The following is a 15,078-nucleotide window of genomic DNA, read 5'->3' on the forward strand; positions in this document are numbered from 1 at the left end:
TGACATATAAAACAAAGTTGAAAATGTGAATGGGAAGAGACATGGGTAAAACAGGAAGACTGATGCTACAAAGAAATTGCAAAAAACATATGTACAAGACCCTGTTTTTCCTCGTATGTTATCGATTGTAATGCATGTTTAACAGCAGCAGTCGAGGATGTAGTTCCAGGCACCGGACTGCAGACTCCGCTCCTACTCAAGGGGGTTGACGTCCCCTTGCATTTCTGTCACCAGATGACACTGGATATACTGGTCTCCCGCGGCAAGAGGGGCAGTATCGCACTGTTTGTGTGAGCCTCATCCGGGTTCTGCTCCCTGTTAGTTTTTGTCTGCGGCCGCTGCCCATTTATAAGTGTCATAGGGATGTTGCAGTAGGTATGCTGGTTACCTATTGAGGTAAGAGGCAGGGTGCCGGTAGGAGGTACATCATATTCATAGCTTCGATAATAGTGTTTCTGGCGCATCTGCGAATGATATGTGTTATGAAAGGTGGAGCGCAGATCTGGATGGGCAGTGGCAAGAGCGGTGGAGGTGGCAGCAGCCATGGAAATTGCGGAGACTGTCTGCAGTTCCCCAAAGGGCCCCTGCTCACTGACATCTAAAACCTGCTCGTGTGTGATGGGTTCTATCCTCTTAAAAGGCATTTCGTACTGTAAACGTTTCCAGAATTTGGAATTCAACTTGTTGCATTTTGGCCCATGCCATTTAATGACAGTGAGAAGCTTGATGGTGTGTTTCAGGGCCTCGACCTCCTGGTAGTTCATGATTCCCCGGAGTTCGCTGCATTCGATCAGTATCACTTTAATTTCGCCCGTGACTAACATGTTCCGAAGTCTCGTTTCCAGTTCAAAGATGCTCCAGCCTCTTCTTACCACGTAATTTGGAGTCATGACGATGATCAGTCGCTTGCTTTGGTCTACACATCTTGCCACGTCTTCAATATAGGCTACAAAATAAGACAACGGCTCAAAAATCAATCCAAGAAAATATCGCGCTCCCACAGGACGGGGAGAAACAAAAGAGGCAAATTCCCTGGTGCCAGAAGAGTTCAGTGCACACTGCAAAATCCTCAGTGGCAAATATTTATTCCAAAGCCTCTCAGATGTTACAGTTCATGAGTGTTTGTGCATGAGCTGTAGTTTGGTACCAATACCTGTATCTTCATTGGAACAAGTATGTCCATAAACTTTTTCCCTTTAAAAAGGCCAAGGCACCCAGCTAGATAACGGAGCAGCAACTACCCCTAACTCAAACACTACCCTGATGTGTGCTGTAGGGTTAGAGGCATCTTGGCGTTTTATCGCCCCTGCCACACACATTCACAAAAACAGGGTATGCCTTCTCCAAATGAATGTTTAGGCTGCTGTAGCTTTAAAAATATCCACACTAATATGTTTAGCGTTGTGCTTTGCCTAAACTAAACATCCTCTCTTATCTTTAGTAAAATATATAGAACTTAGGAGCTGGCTAAATGGTTACACTGAAGTTACAAAGACTACTATAACAATTTACAAAAAAATAACTAAAGGTATGTTGGACTACATGAAAGAAACATGGAAAAGAAGATACACTTTTACCAGCTGGAATCAATTCTCATTTCCAAGCTCTGCGAATGATCCAGTACCTCCACTGCACATTTATCTACTCTAGACACTAACAGAATTCACTGCTTTGCTCTGCTGCAGGTATTATTACTTAACTCTTGCTTTAGTCCAAACACAACTTCTTCCTTCCTGCCTGAATGTCTGGAAAAAAAAAATATATAGTAACAGTTTGCGTCTTTTTTTCAGACTTAGAATCACTGCTATGTCTCCAGGCACACACTCCGGAACAGAAAACAAGGACCTCTGTACTGATTGCTAGATGTGCAAGCTCTACAACCAGTGTGTGAAAAAATACTGATTTCATTCATTTCCTGTACTTACATAGGCCCTTTCTGCTCTGTCTCACCTTCAGTGAAAGTAATACGATGGTTAAAAACATAATTATCTCATCTGGGAAATACACCTTAAGTATGTTTAGTGGCTTGCCCTCACTCTTCCCTAAGACAATAGAGGAAACCCATGGATGACAGTCTGAAGGAGCAGGCATAGAAAGGACTCTCAATCCATATATGCAATCCACATATGCTTTTACCACTTAAGAAACACACAGGCATAAGGACGGGACTTACTTCCTGTGGGAATCAAATCTCTATCTGGTATGAACAACTTATATCCATAATGCTTTTCAAGCATATCCGGCAGGATCTCAAGAGCAAATCTTTCTTCTTCTCCAGTTTCTTGATTCCATTGGTCAGGATCCACTTTGGTATAGGATAGATATGCATCATAATCTTTGTTGTCTAAAGAAAGATAAGAAGAAAGTAAGGTAGACTATTCACCATTCTCGCACATTTCCTAAATAATTCCCAGGAATAGTAAATTGTTTAGATAAAACAGTGAGCTTTCACCCAATCACTAGATATGAATCCATATATTTTCACCTTTTCTGCTTTACTTCTTAGAGTTAATCCTTATTTACACAGATATGAGGGAGACGGGATGCATATCCTTAGACTGAAGTTTGTGCACAAATATTTGTGTAAGGCTCTATACCAAGGAAATCCACTCAGCTGTGTAGTGACAGCTTGTGAGCACTGAAGAAAAATGTCACTGAGAATTCAAATTGCTTTCTATCTTCGAAAAAGAAAAGAAAAGCATGGAAATAACTAAGTTAATGCACAATTGTCTTTGCTGCATGGTAAAGCATTTCATTCTTGCCAAATTTGTGCTACAAAGATAAATTTAGGGCCTAGGACTGAAATGTTTTAAGTGTAGGTGGAACTTTACTTATAAAACTCATTGGCTTTCTAAGTCTGGAATTGTCACCAAATTTAAAGCAGCATCAGCTCTTGACGATGCAGTTTAAATCTCTTGAATTCTGTGTGCTTAAATTTACAAATTCAATGTTGCATTAATGTACATTTTGGTATTTAATAATGTGTCATTTCATTTCAATCTGAGAAATAAATGTGCCTGTTTCTTCAATGTATTTGGTGTGCCTACTTGAGAGACTGAATCAAAGGAGCCATCATTAATTTTCATTAGGAGGTCAACAGTGGCAAGTACTCTGGAACTAACTCAGTGGAAGAGAGGTCACGTTTTGATTTTTGTTGTGAAGAAAGCAGAGAAAAATCAATGGCAAGAGTAATGAAATGTTAACATCCTTCTAACTCTCTTGACAACATTATGCACAGGCTATTGAGAATATCAATTGCTTGTAAAAGAGATCTGATTGAATACTCTACTGTGTGTCATAAGTAATGTTATATTTGTTCCATGCTGAATTCGGTTATTTACTGAGCCAGTCCTTTCCTCATTTACTCCTTTTTGTAGCCTGGCAGTATCTATTTGGAAAAGCCTGCCAAATGCAGAATGGATGCAAAGTGTATAAATGAAATCATTAAAAAGGTGCTAATCTTGAAAGATCCACTCTTCCTTCCTAGGAACCATGCCCTATTTTGCTCATTAAGATTTGCAAACGACAGAAGTGAAATGGTAAAATTTCAAAGTTTCAAATCCTGTGAAGTGATCATATCCTTCATTCTCTCCCACAAACACTTTTTATCTGCAATTACCTTTTGGACTGTTATATTCATGAAAAAAAAAAAAAAAGGAAAAAAAGAAAGAAAAGTAAAGAAAAAGAAGCACTGTCTTCTGTGGTCCACTCTTCCCAAGATTCCTTTCTGGAGTATTTGTGATATCACAATCCTTCACAACTAAAAAGCACCAAATGCCTCAGTCAATGGCTTGAAATAACACTGAATGGATCAAGTAAGAGGTACAGGGAGATTACAGGGAAGACTCTGATTCTACAGCAGGCCAGCATTCACCCGGCAGCAGCATTAACATGCAAAAAGGTCAAGAGATACACGGGAAAATTACCACAGCTGAGAAAATGTGGCAATGTCATTTTCTATTATCACCTTAGTAATGGTCATAATCATATTACATGCTTGAGAGCAGTGTTGAAAGTCTTTGATTAAAGATGAGAATGCATCATATTTCAAAGGGATAAATTATAAGAAATAATACAGTGTTCAAACTGTTTTAAAGGCTTCAAGATACTGTCTATTAAGATGGCTTGCACACTTCCAATTAGAAAGAAAATTATTCACACCATGCCACTATTTTCTTGCATATGTAAATATCACACTAATGCACCTATTTGAAGTACACCATTCCCATATACTTGGGGCAGGTGGGGTCCAATAATTCCACCAACTGCAACTGTATCATCTTGGGCTACAAGAAAGATTTCTTTCTACACTACTTGCCCGTACAATTTTTAATGGCCAGCATCTAGGGTGTGTCCACACAGATGGGTGCAGGCAGTCAGGAATTTATTCAAACTCCAATTCAGCTAGATATGTAATCTGTTTTGGAAAACTTTTAGATGCTTTAGCATAGTGGTTTCCCTGAGCTAATATACACCCAACTGTCAGATATTTTAACTTTATCAGCCAAAGGAAAAAAAAAAAAAAAAAAAAAAAGATCAATTTAAAACAGAATTACTTTATCTGGTAATTTTGGAAATTTTGTTTTCAGATTGGCCAACATATTGCAATGAGCAGAAAATTCTCAAAATGTGAAATGCATGGGGTACACAGGGAGTGATTAGAAACTCCATTTGGTTTGCTTTTAGGATGTCTACATATTAGCATGCTTTTAAAGAATTAAAATTATTTGGGTTTCATTGACAAATCCGCAAAACCTTTTAAAAAATACAGTGGGCAGATAGCTATACAATCACCAGAATCTTTTCTGTAATGTAGTCAAAGAGCAATGGTATTTATTATTTTCTGTAATTGGTCAAAAAACTTAGAATTTCGGTTGTGAAAATTGAGAGAACTTGTAAAACTACTGCAATGTGCATCTGCAGAGAAGTATTATACACATGGTAGATAACTTCTCTGTGTATGGTGGATAAATAGCTCCTCTGATTCCTGCTTGCAACCAGCTGAAGTGATCCCTGTATTCTAAAGGACCTAATCAATATTTTTAACATGCTTTCCCAATGGCCTGAAAGAGAGGTGCAAGTCTGCGAACATCTGGCTCTTGTAGCTGAGTTAGTGAGTTCGGGACCTGGGGCTCACGTCTTGCCAGCCTTTTGGCCACATCAGATGGTGGCAGGGAGCTCTGCAACCCCTTTGCTCTGAGGCTATTTCCCATGTAGAACATCTACTGAGCAACACATCCTGGAGTGCCAGGGCTTCCGACAGACACACAGGGAGTCCAGCATAGTTTTGTGTTTTCTTGGCCATTTACTGGAACAGATATTTTTTCCCATGAAGAAGTTTGGTCTCAACACACCTGCCTTTTCTAAGGAAAACCACTTCATTAGAAAATTCCTGCTCTGATCAAGTCATGAAAGACTTGATATTACTAATTATACTGTTAGGTAGTACAGTAATGACTAATTGTTCCTATACGTAGGTACAAAATCAATTTGGGTACTAGTCTGTTTAAATATTTAGTGTCAGAAAACAAAGCCAAATCCAAATGGAGAAGAAAGCAAGCTACTGGCAACTTGAACTTCTCTTTTATGTGAGAATGTCCTTGTTTCCTCCCATCAGCAAGCAGTTCAGTCTGCTATCCGTGCATCCTCAGAATGAAAATGTGATTGACTGCTACTTGCACTTTGGCTTAGGCAAACATTATGCCATTTCAAAGATTTGTTTTCATCAGATTCCTGTGCATTAGCAATAAACTAGAACATACTTACTCACTACCTGCTTCCACCCACATTTACAAAGAAAAACACCGGCTAATTACCAAAGACAAGGATGTTGATCATTTCATCTGAATCTTTTTTCTTTTTTTCCCACAGAGATTAAAAGCAAATAACTAAATATACTTTTGTACGTGAGAGCACTGCTCTTCCCTTAACCATTTCAGGATTCCTTTTTATAGAAACCAATCAGATAAAATTCACCTTGCATTGTCTGTAGGTAGTTTGCCAGCCTGTGTAATCTAATGAATGTCCCTTAAGGTAATGAACAGAGCTGAGTATGACATACAATATCATAGAAAAGCAACAGTTCGAAGCATTAGGTGCAGATGGGAGAGTACTAAAGTTTTTCCCTTCCAATTCCATGTGAATGGACAAGTAATCCCCTCCAGTTATGTGGTCTAGCTACAGACTGCTGGCTGTGGAGCAGGATACACTGAGCGTAGAGCTCTTTAACCCAGCAGCCTCCTTTGCTGTGAAATTTTGTTGCACCCATTATGGGAAAAGACTGAAACAAAATCTGAAGCAGAGCTCACCTGGCCAAATTCGGCCAGATTCAATGCAAAAAATTCTGTTGGTGTAGTACAACAAGCACACAGGGGCTTTGGATTAGTTTAGCGCAATGGGGTCAAGTACAACCTGTGCTCAAAGTATGATGTGTTCAGTCCACAAATGTTTCAGTTAGCCCAGACCCATTGCAGTTCAAGTCTCTGGTCAGGACAGACCATGAAGACACACTTTGGCATATTATTTTAACTGCTACATGGAGGCAAAAGTTGAAATAATGAGTAATAGTTATGGAGCTATTTGTACTCAGCCACATGTCTGAGAAAGTTGTTTGGATCAGTCTTAAGGACAGACATTTGGGTTGAAATCTCATCTCCATTAAGAAAGTATGGAAACATCATTTCCATGAGCAAATCCAGGATTTTTGGCAAAATGCCTGTTGCTATCCATTCCTTTTGGTAATCATCTAAATGTAAATACAATCTCGTTCCTTGTAGCTTTCTATAGTGTTAATCCAGTAAAAGTTGCATAAACTTTAAGGAGCTGAAGTTGCGAATGTTGCTTCTTTTTCCGAGGAGTAAAAATGTGCTCTGCAGCAGTCACTTAAAGGCTCAGTATCAGCATAAAATGAAAGCCAGACTCTATATGCATCTAATTTGTCACATGCAAATGGAATCTCTGGGTAAGTAAATTGCTATCAGACATCTAAGTACTCATCTGTATGCATGCTTTTTTAACAGTTTTACACGCAGAAATGCTAAGCCTGTGCCTACAAAAAGATAGATAAAACTTGGCCTTCTACAGGGACCAGCTATATTTTTCCTGACTTTCTATAATTAGAACTAAAATTTGTCGTTGATATATACACAAGATAGACTATTACTTAATTAATGAAACTGAATAATCTATTATTAATGGTAATTTTTCTGCTTATGCTTAGTCTAATTTTGTATTCCTGACTAAATTAAAAGTGCATCTACAATATCTCTCAGTCACTCTCATTAACATGGAAGTTTAAATTAAATACTACTACTGAAGACATTCTACTTTTAATATTAAAATTTGATGCAGCACTAATCTCTGAAGTTGGTCTTGATAGATATGAAAAGTCAGAAGTTCTTATAAGAGTTTTAGAATGTTAAAAATTAGGAAAATTAGAAGATGGTGGTAGAAGGTATTCTCCCAATATCTCTGAATTATTTGCAGGTCCAACACAAAACTGAGAAAAAAACATTACTAGTAGACATGGAAAGACTGAATGGTCACCACCTAGCAGGTAGTCATTTCAGAGCAAGTAGTTATCAGTGGAAGACTGGAAGAAAGTGGCTACTATTTAACAAAGAAGGAAGTAGAAAGAGGCAATAACAAAGGCTATCCCGTAAGCTCTGAAAATAAAGGAATCAGTCTTTTGACACCAGGCAAACTTCTTAAATTAACAAAGTGGCATGTAGTGACTGCTCTTATTATGGCCTTAATTGAGCTAAGAACCTAACTACCTAATTAAAATCCATGCTTAACTTCATGTATATGCCTAAGTTCTGCTGATCTCAGTAACAGCACTTATAATTAATGCCTAGGTTAATTATTTTGAAACTGGAGTAGACGCAGCTTTGATTTAGACAATATTAACAAAAAGTCTAGGAAATCATTGTAGATACAAATGAAACTGAGGAGAAAAATGGCTTGGAAATAAGCTTTCAACCTAAAATTCTTGCAGTCAGATGCCAATAGGGTGCATTCAGCTCACCTACCCTGGAAATCTTCAGTGCTGTTCTGCTTTTGATTTAAAAAAAAGAAAAAAAAAAAAAAACTTCAAAGTTTAGAATCACTTGACAGAGCTGCTGGATAAGGAACAGAAGATATATCAGTCTTCATGAGTAGCAGTATTTGTTTATGTATGATGGAATGTATTTTATTTCTTCTGTACTTCTGGACTTTCTAATCTATAGCAATCTTTGAATTTTAAAGCAGTTCTTGATAGTTTTCTTCATTTTCTATTTTTAATTATGTATATCCTTTAGATGCCATAAAGTGTGAATTAGGAGACAGAAAAAGAGTGGGATTTTTTCTTTGAATCAGTAACTTTTGAGGACAGTCTAGAAAAATCCATATTCAGTGATGGCATAGATTGAGATTTTATTGACTGAACACTTCAGATGTAAATAAATTGTATAAACAAAAAGTTAACAGTTAACAGAAGAAGGACTCCAACAATATAATTTTAATTAAATAAGAGGAAAATCCCTGTTTTGTAACTAGTAACACTGAGAAAGATAAAAGCTGCACTTTTCCAAAGATGATTTTAATAGAATCTGAAATTGATATTCATAGAGTAGCATTTCTTATTGTCACAGTTTGCCAATAGCCAATTAGCATGCTATTGCAAACTTACTCTATGGGTCCCAAGGGGAGAATCCGTAATTGCAAAGTCACTAACTTCAACAGCAATTTCAGTATAGCTGTACCTGCATAGCATAATCATTAACACAAGGACTTTGGCAGGTGCCTAAATCATCGGTGGAAGTTACAGTTGAAAGTTAGCAGCTATATCTCACAGTGAAACTCACAGTGTTGCCTCTCCTTGCTGGGTAAAAGATTACTGGACTGAAACCCTGGAAACTATTACGAAGTATATCTTGGTTTTGTGCTGTGTTCTTAATAAGTTTTTTTCTGGGGAATCCCATAGGTCTGTTTGTGAACCCTGCTAGCCTTCTGCAGCTAGATAATGGTAAGGAGGAAAATCACGATCACCTAAGGAGTCCCCGTTGCAACCAGAGTCTTCAAGGCACAAATTGTCTCATCAGTCTCTTAATCTGACCATTGAGTTGGTTCCTCTCTCACTAAGTGTTAGAAATGTGTCTCTTAAGGAAACAACTAGCAAAGTCCGAAGAAGATTTCCTGAATTCAGAGAGCACAGCACTAGCGCGTTTTGGGAGTACTTTGTCATATTCCAGCAATGTGCAAAAAAAGAAGCCAAGACCCTCTTCTCCCCTAACACGTAGGTTCCCTTTGTAAGGAAAACTGAGAATTAGACTCAGGATTGCAAGGGACACCAGCCTGTCCAGCGTTGGGGAAACAGCTGAGGGTCATTCTGAGGGTTATCTTATCTACTCCCAAGCAAAGCTGTCTCTCTGGAGTTATCAGCTGACTAAACATTTTTGTTGTTCTTAAGCCTAAAATTTACTTCCAGTCAACCTGGCTGGGAGAAGGGGCATTTATGTGTTTTACTAGAAAACTGTACTCACAGTATGTTTGTTCAGACTTCTGTAATTTCTTATTCTTTGTGTTCTTATTAATTTTAAGCCCCTTAGTGTAAACTTTCTCCTTTTTTATGGTAGTGTTCAGCCCTTGCATATTAATTCCTTTAGGCAAAGACACTGCTTGTGTCAATTTAAATGGTTACCAATGCACTCAAGGGATGGTGTCTGCAAGACTGATAGCTGTATCATACACTCTTATCTGTGAAACTGAAATCTGGAATATAAACACACATCTAAATTCATGATTTTTTTCAGTTTTTCTGGCTATTTGACCAAGTCCTGTAGCTTTCAGCCTGTGGTCTGTAGAATTCTGGATTTATCCTTAATCCTTAACCCACCTTAAATTCGGTTTACAGATATTTGCACATCCCCTAGAAGTGGTTGAATTTCTGTATGGTGGCAATATCTCTTTTGATACAAATAGCCTTTTAAGGTCAAAGAATGCAAGGTAGTGCATTCTTTGGAATGGAAGGAAGAAGTCGTGGCATGTGTTGATCCCAGGTACTTGCAAACGCTTTCTTGCATTTTTGTTCTTTTCTGTTAGTTAAAATATGTTATTTAGTTTGTTCATTAAACCATTTAAAAACAGGGGAAGGCAGCAGTGAAGATCCTTGGAAAATAAAAATACTAAAGTCCTTGCATAAGTAGTAACTGGTAAAACACTTCAGAGAGGATGAATGCAGTATAAAATCTCTCATGTTGGAGCTTAATTTACAGAACAGAAGAAATCATAGCTTCTAAAAGTGGCTTTCTCTAATAGTGTGTTAGTACTTAAAGTGTACTTTATGGACAAGGCTCTTCAAAAATGGCTTTTAAATTTAGAGCTGCAAACCTAAAAAAAGTACCCTGATATTTAACAATGATCAGCTCTCAGAAGTTCCTGGTGAAGCCTCTATTTCTGAAAAGTCTTCAAAACAGTGTTGGACATTATTTGCACACCGCTCCATGATATTACCTAGACCTTGCATGTGGACAGATCTTGATGTTCTCCACTTAGACAGATTTGGGAGTTTCTGACCACTTAGCTGGTGGGGGGTGAGTTATATCTCCGAGACACAAGGTCATGGCACACATCTGCAGGTGAGAAGGGGAAAGTGCCAGAGGACAGAGCATTTCACTTGCTTCTGTGCTCCAGCTCCCAGGGAGAAGTGTCAGATGTTCACTGTGCTAAACACTGGCATGTTGTGTTGTTCAATGCAAAAGAAGACCACAATGCCTGTCAAGCAATTTCCCAGATGTGGAGTCATTTCCTGAGCGGCTGGAAAGAACATATGAACTGAAAAAGGGGGGAAAAAAGTGGTAAAATGAGAGCTGGATTTGATGACATTCTAATTTTGGAGGAAAGGCATAGAATTAACCATGAAGAAAAAAAATGGGTTTCAATGCACATTCCCAGCAGACAATAAAAGCGTGACTGAGCAGAAGGGTTTGCTGGAGAGAAAAAAATCAGAAGGAGAAGTTAGTCTCTGGTTTGAGAAAGAAGATGGGAAATTTCAGGCTGCAAGGCAGGCAAATGAGGAAGCAGAAGCTCTGAACACTTGCTTATCTGCAGTACCCCCAACAAAAGTAATATATTAAGTTATACTAACTCTAAGGGTCAGATACTTTGTTTTTAAATATTTCTCACAATTTACCCATGCTGCCCACGGAAATGTGTATGTTAGTCTGAGAAAAACTAACGCTTCTAAGGCTTGGAAAGGAGAGTGGAGTTGGGATGAGATTTAACATCCTGAAGGGCTTATTCTCTGATCAGGAAAGAAATGAAGTATCGCATTTTAAAGGAGATTTTCAACTAAAAGGTTTAGCTGGACATCACTTTTAAAGTATTTGGAAGCCTCTCTGGGTACACTATAATAATATGTGGAAAAAAAAGCCTGTGAGTATTTTGATGTTTGCTTATCCACATGCTATTCTGAAGTATGACCAAACATGATGTAAATTATGAATAGCGTGTGGGTGCTCTGGTATTGCACTGCAGGAGGTTGGGTTAGAAGAAGAATGTAAAGTTCAGCATTTTGTGCCTGTCAGCTAAGTGAAAGGAAAGGACTTGAATCTATCTCTGCAATTTATTTCCACACAAATTGTGGCTTAGACTTCTGCGAGGCATTTGCTCTGTGTATCCTTGCTTTTGCAAGAATCTATGTGAAAGAGACACTCAGAAGAAAAAGTCTCAGAAAAAGTAAGCTCATTGGCAAAATAGATTTTATCTTTGTCGTTAGCATATTGAACACAATAGAAGCTACAGTATTCCATTAGCAATCTGCAAGTAGTATTCTTCTTGGTATGGTATGGAAAGTAAGCACACAAACAATGAATGTTTGCATTGATCATCTATGGAGAATCCATGCTTTACCATCTGCAATAATGCAATTTACCGAGAAGGATACACTGAATGGAAACAATTCTTCCTCCTTTTATATCTCAGCACAGCATACTTGCAGATTACTTTTCTCTTGTTCCTATTGTTTTCAAATGGGAGATTAAAGTATTTTTTTTCCCCAAGGTCACTGATGCTTGGGCTGGGAGGAGAGAGATGCAAGTATGTAACATTTGCTAGGGTAAGTCTGCAAATGAATTGGAATGATTTGATATAACAATAAATTACAGCCGTAAAAGCAAGAATTATTGAAATTCAGAGGAAAACATTAAATTGTATCTATTTAAAAATTATTAAATAAACCATCTATGTCTGCATATGAGTGTTACTAAATTCACACATGCAAGTATACAAGCCTATTTAGATTGAGGGCTGCTTAGTGGAGGAGAAAGGATTGCAGCTCCTGAAAAAAAAATGGCATCTGCCAAAATCCTTCCTGAGTCACAGTCCCTCTGGGCTTCGGTTTCCTCTTCTGTAAAATAAGTAGAATAACCTGATTTTTTACCTCGCTTAGGTGTTATACTAACATACAGCAATTTTGTAAGTCTAATAGAGGGATACAAAATGTTCCAGTGTTCTTGGGTTCGTTTTTGTCCTGAGCATTTTCTATTTTGAATCCTTGTGCATTTTTAGATTGCAGGCAGAAGTGGATCATTCCCTAGTGATTTTAGTATGGAAACCTTTCCCTTACATAAGGACGTCTAATTTTGCTGCCACTATTCTCTCTTATCAGAGATAGATTTGGTTGGCACTTGTTTATCAGTACATATTTATTATAATGTGTCACACAGTGGCTTCTGCCTATTACCTTGAACTGTAAAATAACTTTCAACAGTATTTCAGGAAAAAAGAAGATCCTGTCACAAAAGAAATAGTGATAACATGAAACATCAGGAGCTCTGACCCAAGAAGCCAAACCTAATTAATCAGAGCTCGCAACTCAACCAGTTTGCTGCTCAACGGCAGTTTTGATTACTAGGATTAGAGGCAGAGAAGACCTCTGTCTTCAATGTTTAAAAAGAGAAGGAAAAAGCTGGTATACATTTGACATGACCTCAGGCAAATGTCACATTGCTTTTGTTTCACCTGGGTGTCCTTCAATCTCACTACAACTTTAATGGCTGTTTGCCACTCTCTCAATCATTAAATAAATGAACTCAGGAAAAGAGAGTGCTGGGCACATTCCCTCTCGCTCAATCCAGTTTATTGAAACCGATCAGGTTAAACAAGCACTAAGTTGAGATTCACTCCAACCTCCACCTATTTGGAGAACACAATTGGAGAAGACATTCACTTGCTTATGAAGAAGTGAAGCTGGCTTTCAGCACCCACCAGAAGTGAACATCTTTAATGCATCAGTGTTGGTAATTTACAATCAGTGTTGGGAGTAAAAATCTAAGAGACATGCGTTTCTCCTGGAGATCAAGAGCAGCACGTACATCAGCCAGGCAAGCTCTGCTGCTAGCGTATTGCATGAGGAAAGTCTATTAAAGGCTGTGCCTAATGCAAGTGAGAAACAAAAATTGCCGTTGTTAACACGTCTTAAACTGGAATGAAATCTGGGCCTTGATAGAGAGAAATGAAAGACAGGCATACTTATAAAGTAGAAAACATACTGAGAAGCTGCCTTACCTCCGTCTAGTTCTTCAGCTCCAAAATGATTCCTGTAGAAGAGCATAATCTCTATCTTGTAACACTTGTAGATAGTCACTAAACAAACAAGCAGCAGCAGAATAGCACCAAGCCCACCAGCAAGCTCAACTGTATACATCAGCTCTGCAAAGAATTACAAAATGCGGTAACAACCACATTCAAACCAGAGAAAGATTAGCTGCAGACCTAGCACTTACATCAGACATTAGGATAAAATGCTTGATTCTGGGTTATTTATTTGTAGGACACTTGCAGAAATAGCTAATTAAGAGAAGTCTTTTTTTTTCTCTGTTACACTATCAGAATTGCTTTTTTTTAAAAAAAAACAACAATTGTTGAGTCTCTCTGTGTGTGTGTGTGCAGGTACGTGCATGATAATGTGCATATGTATGAGAGATATTTGATAGCTGTCTTCCTTCTCTCTCTTGGTAGATATATCACAGTTTGTTTTACATAGATAAATGTTGACATTCCACTTACAATGAAAGCAGAGATGAACGTTTCTCTTTTGCAAACTGTACGGCAGACACAGCCCCTCCCCTATTCCACACACAGATAAGAAACACCTCTGTTTTTTTGATGAGTTTCTGTCTACTATATAAGATTAGAATTTCCATTTTTCTTCTTTCAACATGAAAATAATAATAATAATAATAAAAAAACTTGAGGGACATGGAGATAAATTATCCCAGGAGCCCCAAAGCCTCACACCTCAGTTACATGTTAATATCTTTGACACAGTTTCCCACTGATCTGCAATTCATCTTTATTCTCCCCTCTTTCCCTAAGCAGGGTTGGCTTGTATTTATACACAGCAAATCATGCCAATTTGTCAGTTCTGACATTCATCTTCAGAGCATGGACTCCCTGCCTTTGAGCACTCTACCGCTGGAGATTCGTGTGATGGATGGAGGTCATTGTCCTGTAGCTCCGTTTCTGAGGACAGGGACACCAGTCAAATGTAACCACGTCTGTCTGACAACAATAACCTCCTCAGAGGGTTCACTTATCAGTTAATAAGTAATCATTGACTTTCATCCTTCCATTTCTAGCAGTTGCATGCTCAGGAAAACTCTCATAACTACGTGACATCTCATCCATGACACACTCAACTAAGAACTGGCAATGTTAAAAGAAAGGGTGGGGGGAGGAAGCAAGGTATAACTAACAATATTGTAGTATGAAATGAGCAGTAAATGCCACATCTTAAGACCACCCATACACTTCTAATATCCGTCAGTTTCCAAGAATACTAAGAAAGCAGATTTTGGAAATTCAAGACAGACATTCTGCTTCATAAAGTTCTGTGCTGGAGAGAGCTTGGTTCCACGCTATTTCCACAATGTCCTCCTCCAGTGGGCAGCTTCTGTTTCAGTGAAATGATGTAGCCCTGAAACACCCTTTTTTCTGTGCTTATGCAGATATGACACTCCAGCACAATACAATTCAATTAGAGAAATAAAAGGTTAGAGGAAAAAGTGACAATTCCATTTATTTTGACTATGTCCA

The 15,078-nt window shown here is 38.2% G+C and overlaps 1 protein-coding gene across 1 annotated transcript in view; it reads right to left on the minus strand.

Annotated features, from left to right (window-relative positions):
• Positions 1 to 227: 227 nt before the first annotated feature.
• The window catches only part of IL1RAPL1 (interleukin 1 receptor accessory protein like 1), a 656,553-nt gene continuing 641,702 nt past the window's right edge, over positions 228 to 15,078 (minus strand). The window contains exons 8-10 of the mRNA XM_062574156.1: positions 13,549 to 13,692; positions 2,174 to 2,344; positions 228 to 946 (exon numbers count right to left, since the gene is read on the minus strand). Coding sequence (XP_062430140.1) covers positions 228 to 946; positions 2,174 to 2,344; positions 13,549 to 13,692 — 1,034 coding nt within the window. The remainder of the gene's footprint in view (positions 947 to 2,173; positions 2,345 to 13,548; positions 13,693 to 15,078) is intronic.

The sequence above is a fragment of the Rhea pennata genome, chromosome 1 (assembly GCF_028389875.1).
Source record: "Rhea pennata isolate bPtePen1 chromosome 1, bPtePen1.pri, whole genome shotgun sequence".
NCBI lineage: Eukaryota > Metazoa > Chordata > Aves > Rheiformes > Rheidae > Rhea > Rhea pennata.